This window comes from Hakea prostrata, chromosome 5 (assembly GCF_041222555.1).
Source record: "Hakea prostrata isolate BN-2017 chromosome 5, UWA_Hpros_2, whole genome shotgun sequence".
NCBI classification, from domain to species: Eukaryota; Viridiplantae; Streptophyta; class Magnoliopsida; order Proteales; family Proteaceae; genus Hakea; species Hakea prostrata.
Genome location: NC_142604.1, coordinates 6950023 through 6963507, shown reverse-complemented (window position 1 = coordinate 6963507; position 13485 = coordinate 6950023). Strand labels below are relative to the sequence as shown.

The 13485-nt window shown below is 39.7% G+C and overlaps 1 protein-coding gene across 1 annotated transcript in view; it reads left to right on the top strand.

Annotated features, from left to right (window-relative positions):
- The window catches only part of LOC149014740 (Protein kinase superfamily protein), a 39569-nt gene that overhangs the window by 1992 nt on the left and 24092 nt on the right, over positions 1–13485 (top strand). Inside the window, exons 2-6 of the mRNA XM_089157215.1 lie at positions 7036–7130; positions 7243–7458; positions 7582–8904; positions 12902–13074; positions 13180–13426. Of these exons, the coding sequence (XP_089013341.1) occupies positions 7036–7130; positions 7243–7458; positions 7582–8904; positions 12902–13074; positions 13180–13426 (2054 nt within the window). The remainder of the gene's footprint in view (positions 1–7035; positions 7131–7242; positions 7459–7581; positions 8905–12901; positions 13075–13179; positions 13427–13485) is intronic.

Sequence of the window (13485 nt, the reverse complement as noted above, 5' to 3'; positions counted from 1 at the left end):
GATTTACATCCTCTAGTCATTTACTGCCACTGATTTGGGGACCTTTTATTTCAATCTCCTACTTACTGTTTCTTTTTGTTTAATAAGAAAATAAATAGGTGATTTCTTTTCTGGGGATACCAAAAAAGAACACCAACATATAAATGTAATCCTATGAAGATGGATAAGACAAATGCAGATGGTAAACAATAACCAGAAACTGCAAACATGGTGAGATGAGAAATGCTTCACTGACAATGGAGAATGAGAATTACAGCCACTCATCCTCATGCCTCCTCTTGGTTAGAGAGTAGCCTCAATACAAATTTATAGTGAAACAGTTTATGAAAATACTCATATGACCCTAAATTTTTTTTCCTTGAGGCTTCACCATTGAAGCCCTGCATGCCCCCCCCCCCCCCCCCCCAAAAAAAAAAAAAAAAAAAACCTTTAAGGCCTCAGTTAGCAAGATGACGAGCAAGCCCATCAGGCTTTTAACAGCCTTTTGGAATCAGCCCACAAACCTATGCAACAGCAGACTATATATCATACCCCCAACAGACCATATCAGTTACAAAATTCTATGTGGGTGTTCAGGTTTAGGTCATCTAATGGAAGTAAGTTTTGCTTTTGCAAAGGTCGAATAACAGATTCACCAAGGATTCTCTCATAATGTAGGACATATAGTGGTAGTAGATCTCCCTCTCGAGCGAGATCTCGCCACCCTAGAAAACGAAGATCTTGACCAAGATCTCATAATATCTCGGTCGAGATATGTGGTTTTTTTTGTGTCAACTTGATGGCCTATCTCGGTGGGTTTCAGGGTCCCGGCTGGGCTAAAACTTGGTATTTAGCTTATTTAAGGCTTTTTGAACACACTTGTGGCTTTGAATTTGTGAGAAAATAACTCTAAGTATGTCTTTTAAGTCGACCCTATGTGTGAAACCGAAATGATGCAGGATTGGGGAATGCAAGGTTAGACAACATGCAATATAGAACATTTAATGCATATAAATGAAAAGCTAGTGTATCAACTATCAAATACGTCAAAGAACTTAAATGTCTTAAAAACTTTTACAACCATTAGAAGTTTTAGTAAGTAGTAAGTCATAAATCATAATCCATAAGTCATAAGTTCACAAGATTAAAAGACAATCATAGGATGGGAATATGGATCAAATCATAAAAATTCAATTAAGATCCTTAACTTCAGCTACTCCACCACAACTCCAAGCTCTCCAGTGTCAACTCCACCACTAGGACCACCAGCTCCAGCAGCACCATGACCACAATGTACACCGGCAACTACATGTCGGCCCTCCATCTCCATGAGGTGGGCTACCATATATTCCTCATAGGAGTAGGGAACTAGGGATAATATGGCACATGATTTATCACAATACCCACCAGCCAAATGCTGCTTGAATTGGCGTTTTCCTTTATTTAGGGCTCTTCAGCAGTAGTTGCACGTGATCCTTTGGCCTCGTGGATCTGCAGAGACATCGTGTTGCCATACAACATCATTGTCCTCCATGCTTATAAATAAAAATATAAAGCCACATCACATATTCAATTGAAATCAATGGTAAGGACTTAGAGTAAGACTTAAGTGCTACATTAGTTGTACACAAGTAGCACAACTGCACATGAAAAACTCTAAAGTTTGAATATTGAAACCTGATGACTGGTTTATTGGTTGGTAACTTGGTATCACTCAGCATTCTCCATCAACTAAATCTAAACGGTGGCCAAATATCTCAAGTCAACTCACCACTGTAGTATGTCACATATAGGTTTATGTGGCTCTGATATGTCTCCATGTTAGAATATTGGAGGAATAACACTTTGGGGTAACATCAATCGTGGGTGGGTGAAAAAACCATTCTTGCTCTTGTTGTTTGTGTTGCTATTGAATATATGGGTAAGGGTTTCTAAACCATTCAGTCAACAACCCACCTTCACTCCCATATGCATACTCTCCAGGTGTAGGATCTTAGGAATAGCATGATCTCCACAAGAAGAGTACCTAGTGTAATTTGACTCGTTGGTGTGATCCTCGTATAGGTACTCCAATGTCTACCAACTGGCCAAACTCTGCTGTTGTGAACCATTGTGACTGTGATCGATGCTCATGCTCCCCATGTTCGATGTAAGATCCTACATGCTCGCATCATCATTCCTTTGTCCCTGGTTCGATCTAGTCTTCCTACTCCTAGTGTAAGTTCGTGTGACAAGGGAACCGGGGCTCGTACCCTGTGTTGTATATCTCGGATGACTTGGACATAATGGAGGTGACCCCTTGGCTGACTAGCCTAAGTTCCACCAGCAATGCCACCAACCTTACTACCTCTGTGACTTGAAGGCTGATTGGGAGGGATGGTATCATCAGCATCATCTAAACTCCCACTATTAGACCTCACCTCAGCTGTATCAAGACGACCAGGTGGCTCCAAAAATGGTACATTTGGTCCTGCTACTGCAACTACAATAACCTGACCCTCATTAGAAGACATGCGCTTAGCCACAACATCTAGGCCCATAACAACATCAATAGTAGCATCCAATTGCCCTCCTAGCCCATCCAACATTGGGCCACCCTAATCGGTAACCCATTGATATATGACATCATCCTCCTCATCCTCTGCGAGGGGCTCGTGGGATATGTCAGTCAACTTGATTAGTTCCTGACCTTCGTCATCTATACCATCTTGTACATGCCCTACTCTCAACCTCATGTTATAATGCACATACACTAAGTCCTCCAGCCTCTTGCTCCCCAATCTATTCCGTACCTTACTATATGAGTGAGAAGGTGCTCCAGTTCTTTTCGTAACTAGAGGATGAGCAAGTCTGTGAGAGAACCTTAATTGCTATGTCCCTGAGATTTCACGAATTAGATCTATATAACACCCACCAATCAAGCTGCATAACCAAATATAAGAATGCATTAGGCAAGTAAATCTTAATACTTAATACTTATATGTTATTAAGTTATGTTATATAATAAATCTTAATACTTAATACGTATAAGTTATTAAGTTATATATCTTATAGGTTATAGTCTTATGGACTTATCACTTATAGTAATTGACTACTTCTCAAGATCAGTTTTATGCCTAGTTGCAATTGCAGAAGACTTTCCAAAACTCCCAGAGGCATCCCTAAACTCCTTGATCTGTACACCAACTGTTCAATTATTGCAAGAAGTTGAAGAAACAATTAAATAAGTTGTCACCTCTCAATTAATTGTCCCCTGCATGATGGATCTGGCACAAGTTTCTCCACCACGTCTTACACCGCATTCATCAACCTTACATTAAGCCCCAGATCATTCTTGTAGTGGTATTTTGGGTTAAGGCGGTAAGCTTGTATTTGTGGAAATAAAAATTTTTGTTAGTGAATTAGTTGTTTACTTGTTTATAACAATGTAAATTAAAGTATACAACAAAAACTTAGAGACTTAAAAGTGACTCTCACCAAACAAGTGCAAAGGATGCATCAAGTGCAACTCCCATCAATCCTAGATGCTCCTTTAGTAGGATTTGAAGGAGGAAGGGGCAACAAAACTAACCAAATCCTTCATTTGATGGAGGGCAGCATACATGTGGGCTACTTCTCCGAATTCACCATCCTTAAAAAAAACACAATAGGCTAAAAAATGCCCACCGTTTTATTCAGTTGCCTCCAGAAGGAATCATCAGTAATGGTTCGTTAGACTGCTACTGCATCAGGATGGCTAGATCCATGCCAACTAAACCACTCCTCACTTGCAAACATGTGCCGAAGGCCCACCACTTTCTTGTGGAAGCTTTTCAGAGCCTTGTGGTTGGTGGCAAATCTAGTCAATATAGGTCTGACTAGATCACCTTTATAGTAGTTCCTCATCTTCTTCAGCACATAACCATGGTTATAAATATAATTTTTTACCCTTCTCGCCCTCTCAACCACTCCAGCGATCAACTTCCTCTTCCCGAAGTCCTTCAACATGAGATCAATCGAGCGTGCTGCATATGGTGTCCAAATGAGATGGATCATGCTTCTCTTCTTCTTCATTAACATTCACCAGCTTTCTTGAAGTTAGCATTGTTATCCGTGACAACTTGGACATGTTGCTTGGCCTTACCCCGAGGACCACTTGCCTAAGAAGCTTGTAAAGGTAGTCAGCGTCTTTGAGTTTATCTGAGGCATCGATTGACTTAAGAAAGGCTGCCTTTCCATTGCAGTTCACCATGAAATTAATGATGGACTGTCTAGTAGGACCAGTACATCTATTAGCCATCATAGTAACACCATATGTTGCCCATCATTCCTTCAATGAACCAATGTATTCCTCCACCTCCTTCTTCAGCTTTGGTAAATATTTATTCATCACTTCCCAAGTTGTTGGGCCTTTAACCCCTACACCTGCCATAGCAACTGCATTGATCATCTCTCGGTAGTATGGTGTGTTGACTACATTGGCTGCAATGTTATTGTAGAGCATGAATTTGCTGATCGCCAACCTAGCTTCCTCCTCCCTGCTGCCTTCTTTACCTCCAGTAAACATATATGGGATGCTTCTTTGATAGGTGACTTGATGCCTTAAGAGGGAAGGGTTTTGGTCACATGTGGCATCGTAATGTGCAGTCTTCCTCCTCCTTTCAGTCCTCTCACTTCCCCCACTTCCGTGAAAACTATGTCTAGGTGGCATGGACGGCCTTGACCCCGAACCGCATGCTCCTCTTGTCTGTTCATAGTGCCTCAGATTCTCAAATTGTAAGGATTATCTGCTAGCTTCCATTATAGCCTTCATCTGTGTCCATTTGGACTGTGACTCAATACCTAGTCTCTTCCTCCTCTCCTCATCGTTGTTTGACTCCTCATCAACATCAACAAAATGTCTTTGCAGCATTGTATCCTCAAATTTCCTTTGCTTTTGTGCCCTCTCATCCTTCCCCCCCCCCTCGTAAAGTTGTTGTAATTGCTTGTTGCACTTCATAAGGAACTTTGTGACACTTGACAACATCTTTGTGGCCAATAGTGTTACTTTGATTTGGTTAAACCACCAGAATTCAAGGTCTTGAGGCAATACTTGCATCAAGATTTTTTCTTGTTAGCAGTCAATGGATCCCCATGTTAAGCAATGTCCTGGGCCCCACTACCAGTGTCACTCCCACTAGTTTCCATTTAAGCTACAACACTCAAGTATATGCATGAATTTTCCCAAATAACATTATAATAGTTTTTAGATAATGAAAAACATGTAAAAACAATTTATAAAACAACAAACACACACTTTGTTTTAAGATAACTTTCAAACAATGCTCAAACAGACATGTTTGTGTTTTTAAAATAAACTACATAACATAAGCATCATTTAAAAAACAAAAAGATAAATTTTTTTTATAAAATATTATTTTTCATAACTATTTTATTTAATTATTTAAATCTGAAATAAATAAAAAATAAATAAAATACAGCAAGCATGATAATCAAAATATGACAACATGGGGTTGTAGCCCTCTCAGTGTAATCCTACATAAGTTAGAATCACACTCATCATAAGTATTTTTCAATATTTTGTTTAAAATTTTATTTTTTTAAATACAAAAATTCAAAAAATAAATTAATAACAGAAAATTAGATTTGTTTCTAAGAAAGTGTAGATCAAAGCTAGTGGATCAACATATATTTACACTACACTCACACACCGATTGTAGAACATGCTATTTGAAAAAATTAAAATTTGTGGGAAAATCTTACCTTTGTTAGGTCCAGTCGAAATGGGCTTGAATGATGCTAATTTGACGTTGTAAATGTGTTAAAGGTGATTGGAAGTTGAAATCCAGCTGAATCCCCCAAGAATTCCAGCCAAAACTCAACTTTCCAGCAAATTGGGTGAGATATCAGCAAGAGAGAGGCTCATATGAGATTTGGTGTTTTAAAACCCCCTAATCACTTGGTTCAACTAGAAAAAGGGTATCTTGCCATCTCCTGAGATATAGGGGCGAGATCTCATGGCCATTTTGCAAGGCTCGCCTCCCATCTCATCTCGATTCACCAAAAAAGCGAGATCTCGGTGAGATCTCCCAACATAGTGATAACCACAGATTTAGGTTATTTGATAGAGGTAAGTCTTGCTTTTATGCGAAATGAAATTACAGATCTCGTGAGATCTATCACCATAGTGATAACCGTAGATTTTAGGTTATTTGATAGAGGTAGGTCTTGCTTTTGTGCAAAATGAAATTACAGATCCACGAAGGATTCTCTCATAATTTAGGACATGTAGTTGGAAACTTGGGATACCTAAATATATTATCCTACCTGAATTATTATCATTATTTTTTTTGGGGAAGTGCCAACTAAATCACCCTGTCTCATCCTTGAAAAAGTATTTGTCCATGGTACCATTTGCTCAATTGATGTTCCTTTGTCTTCTCTTAGTATTCCATAGGAGAGAGAATCTGAAGTGTTCAACTTCATCGCAGACAGCAATATTTTAGACCTTAGGATTCAAGTTGGAGTTGGTGAATGTTGAATTAGAGTTGCCAGCTTCATTTACTGATCTACTTCTGTTGGTTTTCATTTCAAAGATGAATGGGAAGGGTTTGGACCTTCATGGTAAGTTGTTCAATCTTTTCTAAATTCTTTCCCAACAGCCTTGGTCTGAACATCTTTAGATATAAAATCACCTGGAAGGTCTCAACTTCCCCAAGTGTGGCTACTGCAGAGGAACCGTCGGCCACCTCCTCTTCACCTATTGCAAATTTGCAAATTAGATATGCCATTAGTTCTTTAGGCTTTTTGCTCCACTCTGGTGCACCAGATGGTGTTGTCGTTTTTCTTCTTTTGATGAGGGTAAATTTGTGTGAATTTTTACTGTTGGTGGTCTGGTTGATGTAGTCAGAAAGACATGTTAGTCTGATCATTTACTGTTTGACTCACAGCCTCTTCCAGTGTGGCATGTGTTAGGCTTCTTGACATTCTTGGATGTACTTAGTTTTTTACCAGCAGTGCTTTATTATTCCTTAAAATAAAAAATTTGGGTGACATCTGGTTGTCTAAACTTTACAGGACATTATAAAGGCAGTAAGATTTCTAGATGGTTCAGTTCATATCTCACCAGGGATTCTAGTCAAGCATTTAATGATATTTCTCAAAATGCTGAGGTAAGCTTGTTTTCACTTTTACAAATCAGGAGTTACCCCATGATATATTACAAAGGTTGTAAGCTAGCTAGTGTTTGAAAGTATTATTCATTGCCTGCCTCCAATTTGTCAGGTCAACTATCCAGCTCATAACTCACTTGATAAGGAAGTTTCTGTGGGAAAACATCGCACAGACCAGAAATATTTGGCTGGAAAGTATTCATCGACAGAAATCATATCCACAAGAAAACTACCAAAAGGTCTAAAAAGCTTTTCCCATGAATTGGGGCCAAAAGGTGGTATTCGACCACCTGCTCATCCCCGAGCCCACAGCTATTCTGATTTGAAGGTATTTCTAACTTGTTAATTGGCTTATGCATTATTTTCCTCAGAACATTGAGACTCAAATACACCAATTTCTTATTAATATTACATTCAATTTCCTCATTATTTGGTCTGAATTGATATTCAGGAGCTTTTGGGATCTCTGCGTTCAACATTTGATACTGCAAAAGAAGTGGTGAATGTGGAGCTGGGTAATTTTGCAGCAGATCTCGTGGATATTCTAGAGAGGAAGGGGTCATCATCTCCAAAAGGGTATAAAATAATGGAGGACCTTCTGATTCTTTCCGTAAAATGTGTTGAGATGACCTCGTGTGAGTTCCGTACAAAGTGTGAAGAGATAGTGCAGGATCTTGCTGAGAAAAGGCAGAGTCATGAAGCAGGATTACTAAAGCAGCTCTTTACACGTATGCTTTTCATTTTGACTCGCTGCACAAGGTTGTTGCAGTTACAGAAAGATAGTGAGCCAATAGATGAGGATTCTTTTCATAGACTTAAGCAATGTTTCGATAGTGTTCCTGATGTTGAAATGCAGTGGGTACCCAAAGCAGGCAGCTCACAATTTGTTACAGGGAGCACTTTGAAAAAGGACAGTAACAAGCATCAATTGCAGGGAGAGGATAAGGTACATACTATCCCTGAGATGACTTGTTCTGGACATGAAGAACAATCGGATGACAGTGATAAAACTCCCAAAGAGCCCGCTGCCTTATTAAGGAAGTCATTACCTCAAAATCCACAGATTGATGTCCATTCAAGTAAAAGTAGCATGTTGGAATCTGATCCATGCAGCATAGCTCCTCGAAGAGTGAAAATTTTCTCCTCGTATGAATCGGATGCCATTCAACAGTTCCATAAAATTGATGACAGTTTAACTCAAAATCATGAATCCAGTTCCAGTTCACTTCATGAGCGACAGCAGTCTTGTGATGAACCTGATTCAGTTATATGTAGGATTTGTGAAGAAGCTGTTCCAACTTCACATTTGGAATCACATTCCTACATATGTGCGTATGCAGATAAGTGTGATTTAAAATTTTTGGATATAGATGAGCGCCTCTCAAAGCTTGCAGAGATATTAGAACAAATTGTTGATTCATGCAGTACGAATATTAATCCATCCCATAACAGCCCTGATATTTTAAGACTGCAAACTACAAGCTCCTTTATTGGATCAGAAGGTCATTCTCCCAAAATAATTGAGTGGCATAACAAAGGAGTGGAAGGGATGTTCGAAGATCTCCATGAGATGGACACAGCTTGTATCGATGATTCTCATCTTTCTACTTCCAGTTATTTGAAGGGTCAATTTGGTCTAAAATTTGGCTATGGTGCTCTGTCATCTAATGGAAGTGTCACTTCATTATCCTCCACTAATACACCAAGGGCAAACCATTTTGACTTGTTCTGGTTAGAACACAACAATCCCTCTGAGCCAGAAGATGTACAGCAGGTGAGTTGTCCAGGGTAGCGATTCAACTCTTGAATCCAGTTGTCTGCTTCCATTAGCTTTTCTGATAATAAATGCATGCCAAGTCATGTTTCTGAGAGTAACACTATGGGTTTCAAGCTCTCATCTAGAAAACTTAACTAAATATCTTTGGCCCTGAATAATATCTTGATTGCTCCATCAAAATGATGAAATTTTATGTGAAAAGGCAAAACCTCAGTGGTGAATCATACTTGGTGACTGCAGCCCAAATCATAGTAAGTTAGTAACTAGTAGGTAGATGACTAGCCAAATGAATAGAATTTGCCTGGAGCATGAATACTTGAGGATGAACTGCCAACCCACAACCCATAGACCTTGTTTTTGTCTTGACATGCTGATGTGAACAAGAGTTCAACCCCTGACTGAAACCCGGGAGAGGGCCCCATGGCCACTCCAAAGTGGCGCACCTAAGGCTGGCCGAACCATCGTAGAGGGGTATTTTGGTCTATTCCAGCCCTAAATATCTGCTGGAGCTAAATTTCAGAATTTTGTTTCTTAATTTTCAAGATTCTTGTTTAGTTTAAAGTTCTTCTTTTGAGTCAGAGCTGAGTCCTTGAATCATTAGGAGTTTTCTTTAAAGGACTCTTATAAGGTCTTTATTTACAAGAAGAGTTCCTTTTCTTTATGTGGGAGTCTTAGTGTCTTACGAGGAATCTGTCCTCAAGAAGATCCCATTAGTTGTTTAGTTCAATTAAAGTTTTTAATTGTGTGGCTAAGATTAATTGTAAGGGAGATCCTAAGTTATAAAGGATTCCCAATTAGATTTGAGTCTTTAGTTGGGTATAAATAGCCTAATATTTTTCATTGTAAGTTTCAAGTTTGATTATCTGAACAAGAATTGAGTTAAGGATCCTGGCCTTGTTGAGGGCGCCACGGTTGAGTAAAGATTGAGAGTTCTTCTTCAATATCTGCATCTTCTTCAAGCTCTACACTTTTCTTCCAGTCTCCAGCAACTACAAGCCACTACAGCATCTCCCATGTAAGTAAAGCAAGCCCCCATCCCCTCCCCACCTCCTTTCTCTACCGCAGCCCTCCCCTTCACCTCCCAAACCCATCGCACCCATCGCCAGCCCCTTGACCTTCTTGCGGAGGCCCTAGAAATCCCCCCTCCCATTGCAGCCTCTCCGCAGCCCTCCCCTCACCCCCACAGGCCTTCCCCAGCCCCTCCCCATCTTCCTTGCGGAAGCAAGGATCCCCTCTCTACCTTGCGTCCCGACCCCTTTCTTCCCCTCTCGGCCCCTTCTCTCTTTCTCTACTGACTTGCGGCAGAAACAGAAAATAGAAAAGAAAGAAAAGAAAAGGAAAAGAGAAGAAAGGAAGAAGAAAAGACAGAAATAAAGAAGGAAAGAAAAATTGCCCAAGATCTTCACAACCCTATCCCATCCCATCCCACAAGTTGAACTGTTTCCCCTCCAAAGTTTCCACCTGTTAGCATTTGTTAAAACCCTAACTTTTCCCTATCATCCCATAGGATCTCAAATTTGTTTCCTAGTCTTTCCCCTAATTCCCATCTAGATCAGAGAAACCTATATCCTTCCTAAGAGGTTCCCACAACTTTCTTGGAAACTTATGGGCATCCCATAAAAATTTTGATTTATTTGCTGGAAGATTTTGGGCAAACCCTTAATTTTAGGGAGAGACCATCCTAGGAACCCTAAACCTAAAAGATTGGGTTTCCATCACATGCATCCAAATGGTATTCATGAATCTCACAGTAGTGTGTCCACAGTGGAAGTGACTGGTAGAAAGCAAACTTATTCCATATCATTTTGCCTGGTGAAGAAACTTGTCACCTCTGGGATACCTTATATTTTCTTCTACTTTGGCTTGCTTGCTTCACTCACCGTGATGGATGGTCCTGTGAGGTCAATAGGATTATCTTGCTTCATTACTAGAATCCAGGCAATGCCTTTTGATTCAGGATGAGGTTTAACTATCTAGACTCAATGTCTGCGAGGTTAAGGACTCTGACTGTATTGTGACTGAGCCCTTGCTATGAATGCCATATTTGTAATTGGTCTTTGGTCTATAAATATTGAAGGACTATCTCAATATTGACAAGCTAAAGCATTCTCTGGTACTTCTCTTCTCAACTTGATATCAGAGCTTAATCCTTTTTGAGTTTCTTTTTTTTTTCTTTTTCCGCGGAACGTTTCTCTTAATTGCTGCCATCGTGGCTTTAATCTCACTTCCTTTTTTAGCATGGTTGATTGAATATGCACTATGCATGTTTCTTCTTGCTAAACATTGCTGATCGTTGACAATGAACAGCACTGTCTCCATCGATCACCTCCACTATCCATCCCTATGACCTTTTTGGCCTCTGCCTAGTGTCACTATCCCTGCCATTGCCAGCACCCTTGCACCTCTACCTTTGCCTGTGGGACCTACCATCACAGCTAGATCTCTGTGATGTAGATCAAGGTTGAAAGGATAACTAGGGGCCAATTGCATGTGATCTTGTATCAACCAGCCTATTTGGGTAGGGTAAAATTAGGGTTTTATGAAGTTGGAATCTGGGGATTAGCCTATTGTGAGGTCTGCTGGGATCAAGTTTTTAAATACAGGAGAGGGTAATTTATCTGAACGGGTTGAAACTGATTGCTGAATTGTGACATTTGAAATTTTGGTCTTGCCATCAAAAGTTGGTTAGATGAAATTCTAGGCATTCAACAATTGAATTGGGGGATACCACTTGGATCAAGGGAGAGGTTGATGCAGATATGAAGACCTAGATCGACAAGAAGTCCGAGAAGTCATAGTACTCTTAAGTAGTGATAGTAATTGTACAGTGGTAGTAGCTCCATACTTTGGTTTTTCCTTTAGTCCTTTATGTAATTTGGTTGAACTAGTGGTTCAATAAGTTAAAGTTGGTTTGGTTTATTTAAAAGTTACCTGATTGAACCAACCTTCCTTCTTATAATTAAGAGAAATGAATTTTTTTATTCAAGATCTGCATCATGCGAGTCATCTGATCCGCGTTGAGTGTAGTAAATCCTCCCACTAGGAAGACACATCCCCCATGGCTCTGTGAAGATGAGTTCACACACCTTCTCCATAAATGATTTGTAAGCAAAGATATTTTGGACATCTGTGAGCTGACAAGAAAATTCTTTGGCCTCTTCTTACCACCCAACTCTGGAATCTCAACGTTGATCCGATAGCCTTTATTAGGAAATTGCCAGGTAAATCCCGAGGTACAACTGGATCAGAAGTCCTTAAGATGTACCGTCAATTCATGAAGGATGAAATAAAGGAGTTGGATTAGATGTCCTTGCTTCAACTTGCTTGTTAGGACTTCTCAAAGGAGAAAGAATCTCCTCAACAAATTTTCAGATTTAGCTTCACATCTTCAGTTCTGGCTTCAAGCCTCTCAAACCTGGCCTCAGCTCTGGTTTCATACTTCTATTGACTATCAGCCAGTTCACAGTGTAACTTATGCAACTCATTGTTGGAAATATGAGCTCCTATCATTGCTAATACAACCCAAAGTTCAAGAAGGTGAAGGATGAGATAGGGAGGGATGGTTTCTTCTCCCGATCTACATCTGATACCACTTGATGTAGTCCTAAATTGGTAGGAGACCAACTAGGATCAATATCTAGAATCTGGGGTCAACAGGTGATAAGCTTTGGATCATATCAGGGTTTTCTGGGTCAAAACTAAGGTCAAGATGGTAGAACCAGGGTTTGCTGCTAAGGTTATGTCAAGTGAGTAGGGAGCCTAACGTGAAATTTGAAGTTTTATGGATTGAAAGTTGGGGACATGAGTAACTATCCAAAACCCAATCAACATGTTTGTAATTATGTGATGCCTCAGATTCAGGGGATGTATATGTAAATTATATGGTTTGTTGTTACTAATTGTTTGACCTTCCAATGTGAACGCCCATATTCTACACCATACTTGAGGAGTTTGCCTGTGCTAATATCTGAAACTTTATTACTTTAATTTGCAGATGACTGAGCTTGCAGACATTTCTCGGTGTGTGGCTGGCGCAGATCTTGCAAAAGAAGGAGCCTGTGAATATATGCTTGCATGCATGGAAGATTTACAGGATAGTTTACAGCATAGCAAGGTGAAAGCTCTTGTAATTGACACATTTGGGAGCCGAATAGAGAACCTTATTAGGTAATTCTTGGAATTGACTAATGCCGGAACATTTGTTTTGACATGTTTGAAGAAGCCCTTTGTTGATTCTGAACTCCCTTTTAACCCTGTGAAAATCATACTCAGGGAAAAATATCTACTAGCTTGTGAGTCAATTGATGGAAAGAGGGCCAGAAGTGAAAGCAAGTGTAAAGAAGGTTTTGGATTTGCAGCAGATACTGCATCACAGAGTAGTGCACGATCAACTCCTTTACATTCCTCTCACAGAACAAAGATTGATGACTTTGAAATACTGAAACCAATCAGCCAGGGTGCTTTTGGGAAAGTCTTTCTTGCTCGAAAGAGAACTACAGGAGATCTTTTTGCAATAAAGGTGAACTCTGTCACGTAATCATGTGTATCCTCTTTTCTTGTCCTCCACTTTTTATTATA